The 16,217-nt window shown below is 47.9% G+C and overlaps 1 protein-coding gene across 1 annotated transcript in view; it reads left to right on the forward strand.

Annotated features, from left to right (window-relative positions):
• The window catches only part of EPC2 (enhancer of polycomb homolog 2), a 3,037,718-nt gene that overhangs the window by 801,774 nt on the left and 2,219,727 nt on the right, over positions 1-16,217 (forward strand). Inside the window, exon 3 of the mRNA XM_044074869.1 lies at positions 2,945-3,090. Coding sequence (XP_043930804.1) covers positions 2,945-3,090 — 146 coding nt within the window. The remainder of the gene's footprint in view (positions 1-2,944; positions 3,091-16,217) is intronic.

Here is a 16,217-nt window from a genome sequence, read left to right on the forward strand (position 1 = left end):
TCACATCTGGTACCTAGCCAACAGATTGTATTCCTGGGAGGAAGCTCGAACATAACTTCCCAGATGGCATTCCTCACTCCACAAAAACAAATTGTTTTGACAAACTACTTCAATCTAATGGCCACCAAAACCCAGCTATCTGCAAGAAAAATACTGCATGCCCTAAGGTTCATGTCCTCATGCATTTTGCTAATTCCATATGCAAGACTGCATATGAAGAAACTTCAATGGTACTTAAAAAATCTCTGGTGTAAACATTCTCAGGACCTGGAAACAATGATTCCTATCATTCCTTGCCTAAGGGCAGAGTTCCTTTGGTGGGCAGAGGTCTGCTACCATAACAAAGGACTCCCTGCCGCCCATATCCTAACAGACACACCAGGCTATGCATGGGGACTCGCATGGCAGGACAGTGCATTCAAGGCAAATGGAGCCCCAAGCAAATGCACCTGCATATCAATCAAAAAGAAATGTTAGGTGTACAGAATGCTATGACAGCCTTCAAATGCCTTAGTCTTCCAGGGCAACTATTGATAAATACAGACAACACCACAGTTATGTGGTACATTAAGCAGGGCGGAACCTGTTCCTACCCACTCTGCAGGTTAGCCATAGCTCTGTAAAACACAGCCTTGAGCAATTAAGTGCACCTGCAAGCTCAATTCCTGCCAGTCAAACTAAATTCACTTGCAGACGACTTAAGCAGAAATCTAATGGACCCACACGAGTGGAAACTGGAACCCAAATCATTCAAGCTTCTGATCCAGAGGTGGGGGGAACCAGAGGTGGACCTCTTTGCTTCCCCTCAGAACTATCGATTGAGCAAATATTGCACCAGAACTCCCCACAGCCAACCATGGAAAGTGGATGCCCTGTCCTTTACATGGGAAAACCTCTCAAGCTATGCCTTTCCCCCTCTGCCCCTCCTCTCGAAAGTTCTACTCAAGATCAAACAGGACAAGCCAAGGACAATCCTGATTGTGCCAGACTAGCCACACCAGCACTGGTACCCACATTTGCGCAGTCTCACAGCATTGCCATCATGACATCTGCCTCAGACCCCCTCCCTGCTGTCCCAGCAGGAGGGCCAGATTTTGCATCCTCACCTACAAACCTTGAACCTCACCTACAAACCTTGAACCTAGCAGCCTGGCTCATCCCCTGAACTCATCACCAGCAACCCTCAGTAAACAGGTGCTGGATGTCATCCTTGAGGGAAGGAGACCTAGTACTATCATATCCTATTCAGAAAAGTGGAAAAGATACTGTTCTTGGAGCCAGTCTCAAGGAATGGACACAACTGTGCCCAGCTGACCTCGTATACTAGATTACTTAACAGAAATGCTCCACAAAGGCCTATTCTTCTCTTCAATTAAGATTCATGCCTCTGCCACCTTGGCTCATTATAATACTGAGCCACTGAGCCACCCCTCGTCTCCCATCCTCTAGTCAAACAGTTCCTGAGAGGAGCCAAAAATTTAAGGCCCCCCCAAGGAAAGCTCCCACTTCAGCCTGGGACCTTAACTTTGTATTGGTAAAACTAACGCTTCCACCCTTTGAACCTGCTGCCTCAGCAAAGTTAAAAAAATTCCTCTCCTGGAAAACAGCTTTACTTCTTGCCATCACTTCAGTAAGAAGAGTGTCTGAATTGCAGGCCTTTATGGCCGTGGAGCCCTTCATTATCTTCCATGCGGACAGGGTTTCCCTCAGGACTAACTCATCATTTATGCCCAAGGCGGTGTCTAGTGTGGCTTTTAACCAGTCCATTCATTTGCCAACCTTTTTTCCCTAATCCTCAGAGTAAAGGGGAAAGGATTCTGCACTCCCTGGACATGCACAGGCAGCTTTAGTTCTATCTGGACAGGACTAAACCTTTCAGAAAAATCTGACCAGCTGCTAGTCAGCTTTGCTACAGGGACAGAGGGCAAGGCCATTTCAAAGCAAACCATTTCTAAGTGGATAGCACACTGCATCCATTTCTGCTACATACACCATGGGAAACTTACCCCACAGGGGATCAGAACACACTCCACTAGGGCTGCATCAACCTCTTCAGCATTTCTCAGGGAAGTCCCTACCAGGGACATCCTGGAAGCTGCAACCTGGAGCTCTGTACACACTTTCACCAAGCATTACCGCTTACCTGTCTTTTCTAAATCCAAAGCTGCATTTGCCGCAGCAGTCTTTCAGGGCCTCCTTGCCAGCCCTAATGCTTCTTGACTGCCTCCACCCTTCCTCAGCTTTGGGAATCACCCCAAATGTGAGGACTGCAACAATGAAACACGAACATAGTACAGTTGTGTTTACTTACCATAAATGTAGATGTTCGAGTGTATTCACTGTTGCAGTCCTGGTTACCCTCCCTCCAGCCCCCTGACTTTTCTATACTTCGACCCTCCAGCCCCCTGACTTTTCTATACTTCGACCTGTTCTTTTTTTTTTTTTGGCCATATCTTATAACATTGGTATTTACTTTATACTTCCACACCATGTAATTGTTTCCTATTGTGGGGGCTCCTGACATCTGGGGCAATAAAAACTGATGTAATGGCATCTGCTGCATGTTTTATACCCCTGACGACCTGACGTCATGGAAGAAGCGACAGCATCCGACGTAGAAATCCCAAGACTCTGGTATTCAGGCGACTGAGGGCTACCTGCAGGCAGATAACCCAAATGTGATAACTGCAACAGTGAGTACACTCTAACATCTACATTTATGGTTAAGTGTACACAACTGTACTGTATGGATGTGTAAGTACGGTGGACAAGATCATGTACCTGGCTGAAATAGATATATGTGATCTTTCTTAGTAGTCCATCGGAGTTGACTCTTGGAATATTCTTGAGAGGGCTAGTTGCAAAGAAAATGTTGTTTATATTGTTTGATTTTAAATGTGCAATATTTCAGGAACAACATTACATGCAAAATTCTGCTTTTCAGCATTTAGCCTTGACAATGAACAGCCAGACTACGACATGGACTCTGAAGATGAGACTCTCTTAAACAGACTAAATAGGAAAATGGAAATCAGGCCACTACAGTTTGAAACGATGATAGACAGGTTGGAGAAAGCCAGTGCTAATCAGGTATGTTTCTTAAGTTGTCATTGCTTTCTATTTCTTATACTTTGTCTTTGAATTAAACATAAATGTGCATCCCTATTTAAATGTAAGCTTGTTTTGCATTGCATTGTGATTTGCGTGTATGTATTTTATCTTGTATTTAATTTTTATTATCCATTGCATGCTATGATCATATCAGCATCTTTATTTCACACAGTAATTTGCAGGCGTCTATATCACGTTATCGAAATCTTACTACATCGAATCACTAAAGGTCGACCTCTAGTGATCGATGTAGTAAAACATCGAATAACGTTAAAAAAACAAAACAAAATAAAAAAACTAACTAGCGTTCGTGGGGGGCTGCACCCCCCCACTTAATTATTCCAACTCTGAGACCTCATTACATTGAGATAAATGGCAATCTCCCCCTACGGAGATTTCTGTTTACCTGCATGATGTTTTGCGCTTTCGATGTGGTGCCGACAATATCAGCTTCAATATTGTCGGCTTTCGACATCGTGAAGTAGACCCATTTGCAGTGAGTACTGCTTTTCATTCTGCCTGTATTGTTGATGTTCTACATGTTTCACTGTTGCAGTCATTACATTTGGGTAATCTGATGGCAGGTTGCCCTCAGTCGGCCTGATTAACAAAGTCTTGGGTCCTGCGTCGGTTGCTGTCCCTTCTTCCATGACATCAGGGGTATAAAACATGCATCCAATGTCATTACATCAGTCTTTCTTGCCGTGCGGTGCCCGAAGCAGAAGCAGTTCGCAAAGGCTGGTCGGCCGACTCCTGAAATTTTTGATCTGAAGTAGTTAACTTCATTTGGTCTGCAACCTGTGGGATACGGATCCGAGCCGGCAACTTTACAAAGCTTAGATCCGAGCTCCTAGCTCCTCCCCTTACCCATAATCCCCTACCAACCCTGGCTGACCTCAGATCTAGTTTGCCGCGCTTCTGAACAGCAGCTAGATTGCGAGCTCCTGGTCAATTGGTCAGATAAGCCTTTTCTTTATTATTATCTCCCTTAAACTTGAGTGAGTGTTTAGTGTTGGTTAGGTTCCTTTTTGTTATAACTCTAGTTTTAGCTAACTTTACTAAATTTCAGTCAAATTTTTCTTCCTCCCCACCCCTCGCTGGTCGTAGTTGTGTGTGTGTGTCTTAGTGTGTTTTTGGCCTACTGAGTGAGTTTTACCTTTTAGTTTAATATGTCTGAGGCCCCAAAACCGATATTTTCTAAGTGCACCGAGTGTGGCCATAAGCTCTCCCCAGCGGATGGCCACACTCTGTGTGTCCGGTGCCTTGACGTTGAACACCTCTCCTCTGGGTGTTCTATCTGCGTGGCGTTCAACCCCAGGGCACTGAAGGACCGGAGGTCGAAGCTGATCCTAGCGGGGCTTTTGCCCCCGGATTCGGCTTCGGCCTCCGGTGCTTCTGTGGCCTCCTCCCAGGCTTCGGTGGCAGCCACTCCTGCCTCTCTTCCCCCGGCTGGGACTCAATCTCCCGCTTCTGCGCCGGAGGAGAGGGAGGCCAGGAAAGAAAAAAGGAGGGAGAAGCACCACAAGCGGCGGGCCGAGGCCTCCACTTCCCCCCCCCCCCCCCCACCGGCTAAGCGGGCTTCTAGGTCTCCTCCTTCTCGGCTCCTGTCTCCATGCTTCTCACCGGGACCTGAGGAGGAGGAGACCCGATCTCCGTCGAGGTCATCGAGGCAGCACTCCCGGCCAGCCTCGGTGGCCTCGTCGAGATCCACCCGTAGCCTTTCGGACGCAGATTTGGACCGGATGAATTGAAGGTTCATCCAGGCCCAGCTGCAGATGGGAGTGCTCCTGCCTCCCCCTCCCCCTCCGGGAGGAGCTCAACACCCTTCTTTGCCCCGATAGCTCCTTCTCCGACCCACTTCCCGGGTTCGGAGCGCTCGGAGCTGGGCAGCGTTGGAGCCGGGGGTGGGTCGGCGCCGACAGTATCGGGTACTTCGGCTCCGACTCTTCCTTTGAGTCTGTCGGGTCCTTCCTTGTTGGATCCGAGCTCTCAGAACTGTGGTCTGAGCTTCGGATCTGAGGGGGTCAGTGTGCCTTCGGCTCCGTCCAGGTCGGAGCACGCTGGTCCTTCGGATCCGATGCTCTCGGCACCGGCTCCGATCCATCCATTGGATCCAAGCGAGGGTCTGCTCTCAGATCCCAGAGAGAGCGGCTCTCCCTCGGCCTTCGATGTGGTGGAGAGGGCTCTGTTGAGTGCATCCAGGACCCCGGTCCTTGCTACGGTTCCATCCCGCACTCCCTCTCGGTTGGGTCAGGCTTCTGTCGCCCGGCCACAGGGACAGCCTGCTTTGACGTCTCAGGTCATTCCCCTGGAACAAGACGTGGCTGGTGAGACGTCCTCGGATAGCCCCCCCCCCCCCCCGGAGGATGTTCCTCACAAGCGAAAGTGCAAGAGGAGGCACGTGGACTCCCCTGAGTCCTTGACAGAAGACACGGATTTGGATGAGGGGGAAGGCTCCCCAAGGTCACCCCCCGAGGATGTCTCCTTCCGAGACATCATGGAAATGCTTAGGATAAGGGGGGGGGTCTGCCCCCAAGGCTTCCTCGGACAAATCAGTGTTCCTGGAGGCGTTTGAAGCAGGCCCATCTACCTCTTGGGTGTCCCCTCCGGCCGACCCCTTAGTGGACCTTATTACCACTAGGGCATGGAAGGAGCTGGACTGTGGAGCCAGTCCCCAAACGTCCAGACAGAATCCTAAGCCCCCCGACCGAGAAGTCCCATTGGAGCAAGGGACCCCCCGTAGATGCTATGTTGGTGGCGGCAGCCACCAAGAGGGAGTTGGCCCAAGAGAGTCCCTCGGTCCATCCCCCGCAAGGAGTCTCGCTCGATGGACCGTCTTGGGAAGCGGGTCTTTAGTTCAGCGACCTTCGCTGTAAGGTCCCTGAACTACATGGCACGTGATATGGCTGCAGCGAGACCTTATTAAGGAGTACGCTGCATCGCCCCCGGAGTCCATGTCTGCGGAGGACAAACAGTTGTACTCCACTCGCATGGCCACTCTTAGGTCTATATCCAACACCTCTATGCGGCTTTTATCCCACGCTACAGAGGGAGCCGCTAGAGCCAGCGGAGCGGGCCTAGTTATGAGGCACCAGACCTGGCTCCGACATTGTGATTTCGCGGAACCCTTCAAGGCGTCCTTTGCGAATGCCCCCTTCGATGGTTCTGCCCTATTTGGCAAGACAGTTCGCGAGACTTTAGTCCAGAGCGAAAAGGACGGGAAGACGTCTGCCGTCGGCATCCGCTTCTCTGCTCCCCAGAGGTCCTTCTCCAAGAACCAAAAGGGACAGAAAAAGATGTGGTTCCGAAAGTCGCAACAGTCCCAGTCCGCTCCGGACTCCCAGTCCTTCTGTGGCAGAGGAGGACAGGCTGGACGCCGCCCTAGAGGCAGAGGGGGCCCGAAGAACTTTGGGTCCAGAGAAACCTTCTCTGATCGGCCCACGCAGCAACCCTGAGGGGTTGCCCGACTGCTCCACTCTGGAGGCAGTCGGGGGGCGCTTCTCGAGGCACCTAGCAGCTTGGGAGTCCATTACAGCAGACCGCTGGGTGCTTCATATCATATCCAGAGGATACAAAATTCCCCTTTCCTACATTCCCTACACCCCCTAACACCTCCCCGATGTTCCACCCAATCGGAGGGAGGCTGCAGCTGCAGAAATTCGGCAGCTTTTAGAAAAAGGAGCTATCCAGCGCATCCCCCCAGGCCAGTCCGGATCGGGTTACTACTCCAGGTTCTTTTTGGTGCCAAAAAAGACGGGGGACCTAAGGCCCATCCTCTATCTTTCCCTACTAAATCTGTCAGTAACCAAAGAAAAGTTCTGGATGGTCACACTTCAATCTATTCTCCCCCTCTTGCGGGAGAACGACTGGATGTGCTCCATAGACCTCAAGGACGCGTACTACCACATATTGATGGACGAACGATCCAGGAGGTTTCTCCGCTTCCGGCTGGAGCCAGTCATTATCAATTCAGGGTCCTTCCCTTTGGTCTCACCTCAGCCCCCAGGGTGTTCACCAAGGTATTAGCAGTAATAGCGGCCCACCTGAGACTCCAGGGAATGCAGGTTTTCCCGTACCTGGACGACTGGCTCCTCACCGCCCCGACAAGGCATCTACTATGCTTAGCCAGGGACTACTTCCTCAACCTTGCTCCACAACTAGGGATCACTATAAACTCAGACAAGTCCTGTCTCACCCCGACTCAGGTGATAGATTTTATCGGGGCCAGACTGGACACCAACAGGCAGCTAGTCTTCATAACTCCCGACCGGTTGCACACACTGAGGACACATGTACGGGTCATCTTTTAATCTTCGAAAACTCCGGCGGGATTTGTTCTGAGGGCCCTAGGATCCATGGCAGCCCCAATCAACCTTCTGCCCATGGCGCATCTGAACATGAGGATTTTACAGTGGACTCTACAAGTCCAATGGTCCCTTCATCAGTACCCCTTGTGTCACCCCATTCCTCTCAGCAGAGCCTGCAAGAAGGCTCTCGTTTGATGGCTTCAATCGTCAGACCTCCTGGCGGGGCCCCTTTGCCATGGGGGCATTATTCGGGCAGGACTGTTCAAGGCACGGGGAACAATTCAGAGACCTTATTGCACATAAATGTTCTAGAGGTAAGGGCAGTGCTGTTGCCGTTGCAAGCACTTCAGAGCCTTCTGCCTGCAGGAACAATTGCGATCCAGTCAGACAGTATGTCTGTGGTATAGTATATCAACAAACAAGGGGGAACCAGGTCTTACCCACTCTGTCGAGAAGCCATGAGAGTGTGGGAATGGGCGATCACCAACCGCTTTCTCATTGCAACGCACATTCCGGGACGGACCAACATCCTGGCGGACAGACTGAGTCACACCATCCTTTCACCTTACGAGTGGTCCCTCAATCCTCAAGTAGCGAGTCGATTTTTTGCCGTATGGGGGCAGCCCTGTTGCGATCTCATCGCATCTCCCTCAAACACGAAATGCAACAATTACTTAGCTCTCATTCCCCCTGCTGAGGAAGCCCTGAGGGACGCCTTGGTGCATGCTTGGCCACCCGGTCTTCTCTATGCCTACCCTCCTCTTCCCCTGATGCTGAAACTCCTTCAGAAAGCCAGTCGGTTGGGGAGCAGGATGATCCTCATTGCCCTATTCTGGCCTCGCCAAGCTTGGTTCCCTTACCTGTAGTCTCATCGAGCAAATCCGCCGTGGATTCTAGATCCCCTCCCGGATCTCATTTCCCATCCCCCGGGGCTCCCAGTCCCCGACCTGGTCAGCCTCAAGCTTACGGCTTGGCTGCTCCAGTTCCACTTGTAGCTAGGACTCCCGGTATCTCATCTCCAGTTAAAGCTATCCTAGTAGCAGCGCACAAGCCCTCTACTAGGCAGGTCTATGGTAGTAAATGGAAGTGTTTCTCTATCTGGGCAGAACGCCATAATTTGGATCCTTTTACAGTCCCCTTGCCTGCGGTGCTGGATTTTCTTTCAGGACTTTTTAATGAGGGAGCTAGCTGTTCTACGGTTAAGGTTCAATTAGCAGCTATCTCTCATTATCACGTAGGTACTGAAATGGGTCCTTTGATTACTACAAAATTGTGCAAGACGTTCCTAAAGGGCACCTTTCTACTTAGGCCTCCAATAAAGGAAGCATTACCTCCATGAGATTTGACCTTGGTATTACAAGCCTTGACGGCTCCTCCCTTCGAACCTGCGGCTTCAGTAGACCTCAGATATTTGTCTTGGAAAACAGCCTTTCTAGTGGCTATTATTTCAGCCAGGAGAGTATCTGAATTGCAAGCTCTTTCTGTAAAACCTCCATACTTAGCTTTTCACAAGGATAGGGTTTACCTCAGGACCAATCCCTCCTTCCTCCCGAAGGTAGTTTCTGAGACTAATATTAACCAATCTTTCAGTTTGCTGGTCTTCTTTCCTAACTACCAGAACAAGGGGGAGTACAAATTACATTCTTTGGACGTGCATAGACAACTTAGGTTTTACATTCATAGGACATCTGGTCATAGACAATCCGACCAGTTGTTCGTCTCCTTTGCCAAATTTAGCCTAGGTAAACCAGTTTTGAAAGTTTCCTTATCGAAATGGATTTCACAGTGTATCATCACGGCTTATCAAAATTCTGGCAGGCCCACACCTCAAGGAGTTCGTGCCCACTCAACTCGGGCTATGGCTACATCTGCCGCCTTTAAATCCAGAGTTTCCTTGGATGATATCTGTTCAGCAGCCACTTGGGCTTCATCTCATACCTTCATCAATCATTATAAACTGGACATTATCTCCAGAGGGAGAACTTCTTTTGGCTCCGCAGTGCTCCGGAATATCCTTCCATGAAGGCTGCCCAAGGTTTAGGTAGCTGGGGACGCTGTCCCACAGGTTGCAGACCAAATGAAGTTAACTACTTCAGATTAAGAAGTTATGTACTCACCATAACATTCCATCTGAGTAGGTAAACTTCATTTGTCTGCAACCGTTCCCCCCTTCCGTCCCCCTGACCTTCAGATGCGTTTTATGACATATAGTGATGTACCTTTCCGAAAAGGTAGTTAGTTATCTACTATAGTGGTTGCGGGCAAACTTGATCTGAGGTCAGTCAGGGTTGGCAGGGGATTATGGGTAAGGGGAGGAGCTAGGAGCTCGGATCTAAGCTTTGTAAAGTTGCCAGCTCGGATCCGAGATCGGATCCGTATCCCCCAGGTTGCAGACAAATGAAGTTTTACATACTCAGATGGAACGTTATGGTGAGTACATAACTTCTTATTTTCGAGTTTCAGTACCGAAGTCTTCAACTTAAAGCTAAGTACCCCATTGGGGAAACTTTTTCTTGCTCCTTACCAATGTCAGTAAAAGTTAATTGCATTACTTGTGGAAAGCAAATAACTCACAAAGATTTTCATTCGTACTGTATTCCTTGCTTTTGGCACTGACCACGATGTACCTTGCTGTCGGTTTTGTGCTTTATTTAATCAGCACACTATCCATCGTCAGTACATTTTTGCCTCTAGGTATTTCGGTTCTCTGTTTAATTATCCAGAGATGTCGTCGGTTAGGCGTCCGACTACCGGAATTCCAAAAAAACGCAAAGATAAAGAAAGAGACAGGCCACCGAGGTCCAAAACTGCCACCGACGCTTCTACTAAGCCAGTCGCCTGTACTCAGTGAGGCTCTTTCAAAGCCCCTGATACCCGCTACTTCTGATTCGCAGGCCTCTACTGAGACCCATTCAGAGTCCAGTATGCCGCGAGATGATACACCTATGGAACCCGTGGATGTCTCTACATTGGATGGGTCCAGAGCCTCTGCACAGGCACCGGCTTCTGAGGGTGTATTCGGGCCTACAGACTTGCATATTAAACCGACTCCACCTTCATTACTAAGGTCTAAATCTCGATCTATGTCTAAAAAACCAACGCCCAGGCCACATGTTTAGGCTCCTATGCCTAAAAAACAAATGATCAAAATGGCTGAAGATCTAATTACTCTAATCAGGGGTAGTCAACCCCCCCCCCCCAAGAGGGCTAGGGCTGAGCTTGATTAAGAATCTTATGATCACATTTCTGTTTCTTCTGAATCTTCTAATGACCTGGATTTGTCCTTACCTACTTATGAGGATTCTGATGCAGAGGATTCCATTTCCTCTGCTTCCTCTCCTGAGGATTTTTCTTTTGGGGAAACTTTACATACCTTAAGGGAGCATTTCCACTGGGAAAGTCAGGAATTTTCTGATTCAAAAAAGAGGCTTAGGGATTTCCTCCTTCTTCCTCCCTATAGGCCTTTGGCTATACCTCCTGTACTAGACATTGTTGGTGATGTGTTTTTGGAATTCAATATGGCACCTAATTCCCTGCCTCCAGCTCCTAGTAAACCTGACAGATACTACAGGGTTCGAGTCCCACAAGTTCCTTTTCAAACATCCTGTTGCAGATCCAGAAACCATTTCTCAGGAGCCCAAAGGCATTAAGGCTTCTGTTAAAAATCCTTCCCATTCTGATAGAGACTCCAGGGCGCTGGATAGATGGTAAGAGGGTTTATACTTCTGCAACCTTGGCAATCAGGGCTTTAAACTGCCAATTTCATATGTTAAAATATCAACAATATACTATTGTTCGCTTAAACAGAAAATGATGTTGATTCCTGACTGTGTGGAAAATAAAGATTTACAGGATTTATTGCATTCTGTTGAATAAGTTGGAAAACATACTTTGCAATGTGGTTTTGATTCTTTAGAGGCATCCTGCAGGGCTGCTGTGTTACTGGGTCTGTGCTTAGAAGGCATGCTTGGCTTAAGGAGCAATCTTTCCTTGATCATGTTAAAGCGAAATTGTTGGATGCTGCTTTAAATCAGGATCGCCTGTTTGGCAGTAAGGCTGAAGAAGTTCTAAAAAAGATGGTAGATAAAGCTAAATCTATGCAAACTGTTAAAGATTTCTTACAAGTGCAACCTCCAAGATTTAGTAGGCACTGGCCTACTAAGAATTGGTCTTTTCCAGCTCCTTCCAGATCCTCTCAAGCCAAACCCAGACACAACAAAAGCACCAGGTTTCAGTCCCAGGGGACTCTCAGAACTAAGCAATGGGGGGGCCTCCACTTCCAAATCTGGAAGTAACAAGGCACCCCCCTATGGTAAACAGTGTCAATGACTTCCTTTTAAAATTACCAAGCACTTACCTTTTAGCCGCTCCTTTGGGGGGAAAGATTGCTCTTCATGCAAATAACTGGGAACTCATAACCCAGGACAAATGGGTTTTAAATATAGTGTCCCAGGGATACTTATCTAATTTCCACAAGTTGCTAACACCAAACGGGTGGCCAGACCTGCCCCCAAGTCAGTGGGCAGAGGCTCAAAAACAAGTACTTTCCTCTTAAACATGGGGGCTATTCAGCCAGTACCAGAAGAGGAAAAGGGACAAGGTTTCTCTTCCAGGCTTTTTCTGGTACACAGAAAAGACAAATCATGGCGTCCAATTCTGGACCTGTCTACTCTCAGCACCTTTCTGGACATTCCAAAATTCAAGATGCTGACTCTTCAATTACTTCCTATGCTAGGCCAAGATGCCTGGTTGGCAACTCTAGATTTAAAAAGAAGCATGCCTGCACATCCCAATCAGGGAGTCTTGCAGAAGATACCTACGATTCAAAGCTGGCTACTTGCATTATCAGTTCTCTGCACTGCCCTTTGGCTTGTCTACTGCACCCTGGGTATTCACAAAGTGCCTAGCTCCAGATATTGCATTTTGCAGGCAAAGAAATATTCAGATATATCTATACCGATTGTCTAATTCATGCAGAAAACCAGGGCATACTTCTAAATCATCTGGCGTTTGTAAAAAGGGTTCCAACTTGTCTGGGGGTACACCATAAATGAAGATAAATCACAACTGGTACCCTCTCAACAGATTACATTCCTGGGTGAAAGCTTGGATACAACTGCTCAGATGGCTTTCCTCACGCCAAAGAAGCAAATTCAGTTGGTAATTTACTTCAAACAAGTGGCCACAAAAACCCTGCTATCTGCAAAACAAATACTGCAAGCCTTGGGGTTCATGGCCTCCTGCATTCTTCTAATGCCGTATGCAAGACTGCATATGAGGAAACTACAGTGTTACTTAAAAAGTCTATGGAGTCAATATTATAACAGCCTGGAAACAATGATTCCTATCATACCTTGCCTACGCTTGGAATTCCTATGGTGGGCAGAGGCCTGCCACCAAAACAAAGGACTGCAATTCACACTACCCCCTGCCGCCCAAACCCTAACTACAGACACATCAGACTATGCATGTGGGGCTCACCTGGCAGGGAAGTGCATTCAGGGCAAATGGAACCCAAATCAAATGCACCTATGTATCAATCAAAAAGAAATGTTGGCTATACAGAATGCTCTGACAGCCTTCAAGGACTACATTCTTCCAGGACAACTAATGGTAAAGATGGACAACACCACAGTTATGTGGTACATAAACAAGCAGGGGGGGTACACATTCTTACCCCCTCTGCTGACTAGCCATGGCATTGTGGAACACAGCCTTGAGCTACCAAGTGCACCTACAAGCTCAATTCCTGCCAGGAAAATTGAATACACTGGCAGACGGACTAAGCAGAAATCTCATGGACCCATACGAGTGGAAACTGGAACCACAGATTTTCAACATTTTGACAAGCAAATGGTGGAGCCCAGACATAGATCTATTTGCCTCCCCCCAGAACTACCAGTTGGACAAGTTTTACACAACGACTCCTCACAAAGAAGCCTGGAAAGTGGATGCTCTGTCCTTCAGTTTACGCCTTTCCGCCTCTGCCTTTGCTCTCCAAAGTACTGCTGAAAGTGAAGCAGGACAAACCAAGAAGAATTTTGATTGCACCAGACTGGCCAAGCCAACACTGGTACCCACTCCTGCGCAGTGTCTCTCAAATATCTCCATGGCATCTGCCTCAGACCCCTTCCTTTCTGTCTCAGCAGGAGAACCAAATTGTGCACCCTCAGCTTCCAATATTGAGTCTTGCAGCCTGGTTAATCACTTAAATTCACCCTCATCATCCCTCAGCAAACCTGTGATGGATGTCATCTTGGAGGCGAGAAGACTTAGTACTAGAAAATCTTATGCTGACAAATGGAAAAGATTCTGTGCCTGGAACCAATCTTTAGGGATGAGCACAGCAGCACCCAATTTACCTCAGATTTTGCAATACTTAACTGAGATACTTCACAAGGGCCTGTCTTTTTCCTCTATTAAAATCCATGCTTCAGCTATTTTAGCTCACTGTAACACAGAACCACCCCTCTTCTCTCAACCCTTGCTCAAGCAGTATCTCAGAGGGGCAAAGAACTTGAGACCACCCAGGAGAGCTCCTACCCCTGCCTGGGATCTTAACTTTGTTTTGGAAAAACTCACTCTACCTCCTTTCGAGCTTGCTGCTACTGCAGACTTAAAATTTCTTTCTTGGAAAATAGCCTTCCTTTTAGCAATCACTTCAGCTAGAAGGATATCTGAATTACAGGCCTATGGCAGTAAAGCCTTTCATCATCTTTCATGTGAACAGGGTATCTCTGAGGACCAATCCATCCTTCATGCCCAAGGTGGTTTCTAGTGTGGCTCTTAATCAGTCCATTCATTTGCCAACCTTCTTCCCAATCCACAGAACAAAGGGGGAACGGATTCTGCATTCCTTGGATGTGCGCAGACAACTTAGATTCTACTTGGACAGGACTAAATCCAGGACTAAATCTCGAAGAAAATCTGAACAATTGCTGGTAGCATTTGCTGCAGGGGCAGAGGGGAAGGCTATTTCAAAACAAACCATTTCTAAATGGATAAGCCATTGCATTCATTTCTGCTATAAGCACCATGGAAAACCTATCCTCCAGGGGATCAGATCTCACTCCACAAGGGCTGCATCTACTTCTGCAGCCTTTCTCAGAGGTGTTCCTATCAGGGATATTCTAGAAGCTGCTACCTGGAGTTCTGTACATACTTTCACCAAGCATTATCAGTTACCAATTTTCTCTGAATCCAGAGCTGGCTTTGCCACTGCTGTCTTGCAGGGCCTTATAGCTGGCCCTAATGCTGTATAAACTCCTCTTCCCAACCATAGCTTTGGGAATCTACCCACGTATAATGACTGCAACAGTGAAACACGAAGAACATAGTACAGTTGTGTACACTTACCATAAATGTAGATGTTCAAGTGTTTTCACTGTTGCAGTCCTGGATGTTCGTCGTGTTTCACTGTTGCAGTCATGACTGTAGGGTTCTCCCCTGCCGGCAGGCAGTCCTTGGTCGGCCAGAATCCCAAAGTCTGGGTCCGGCGTCGGCTGTTCAGCCATGCTCCCTGACGTCAGAGCGCCAGGAGTACAAAGCTGACAGCCGACGCCATGTTCTCCAGTCTTTCTTGCCATGCGGTGATAGCAGTTCGCAAGTGCCGGTCGGCTGACTCCTGACAATTTTTTCTAATCAAACTTCAGTCCGAAGACTTTCTTCTACTCAAAGCTAAGTACCCCGTTGGAGAAACTTTTTTCTTGCTCCAGTCCGATGTCAGAAAAAGTTAATAATTGTATTTCATGTGGGAAGCAAATACCTCATAAGGATTTTCATTCTTACTGTATTCCTTGCTTAGGCCCTGACCACGACGTAGCTAGTTGTCGGTTTTGTGCTAGATTCAATCAACGTACTATAAAACGAAGGTACGATTTTGCTTTTCATTACTTCGGTAGGCGTTTTAATTACAAAATGTCGTCGGATACTGTTTCGGCTACCGGAGTTCACAAACGACGCAAGGACAAAGACAGGCCTCCGAGGTCCAAATCAGAAGATATCGCACAAGCAGAGCAAGCTTCACGTTCGTCCGTCGTCAGTGAGGCACTTTTGCAGCCCCTGTCGTCGGCCATTTTGGAACCTATAGCCGAAACGGACTCCCACGAGGAGCCAACTAGGCCTTTGAATATTTCAGTTGGACCTTCGGACAATGCTTCTTCGGATGGGTCCGGAGCCGCTGTGCAGGTACCGGCTTCCAAAGGGGTTTTCAGGCCTACTCAGCTTCTTATAAAGGCAAAGTCAAAGACAAAGGCAAAGACTCCTTCCGAATCAAAGACTGCAACCCAGGCCTCTTCTGATCCGGCTCCCAAGTCTCAGAAACAGTTACATAAAATGGCGGATGACTTACTTACTATGATTAGGGGTTCACATCCCCCTCCAGATAAAAGGGCAAGGCAGGAAGTTTATTATGACTCCTCTGATCAGGCTTCTGTTTCTTCTGTTTCTTCTTCTGACCAGGAATATTCTTTCCCTCCTTATGAGGATTCTGATGCTGAGGAATCCATTCCTTCAGCTTCTCCCCCTGAGGATTTCTCTTTTGGGGGAGCTTTGCATGAAATGAGGGAACATTTCCACTGGGAAGGACAGGAGTACTCGGAATCTAAGAAAAGACTAAGGGATTTTCTTCTTCTTCCCCAACATTAGGCCCCTGGCTATTCCTCCTATTTTGGATATTGTGGATGATGCTTTTTCGGAGGCTAACTTAACTCCTGACTCTCTTCCTCCAGCTCCTGTTAAGCCAGACAGATACTATAGGGTTCCTGATTCCCACCAGTTTTTATTCAAGAACCCTACTGC

The sequence above is a fragment of the Protopterus annectens genome, chromosome 6.part0 (genome assembly GCF_019279795.1).
Source record: "Protopterus annectens isolate FY-2018-M chromosome 6.part0, PAN1.0, whole genome shotgun sequence".
Lineage (NCBI taxonomy): Eukaryota > Metazoa > Chordata > Ceratodontiformes > Protopteridae > Protopterus > Protopterus annectens.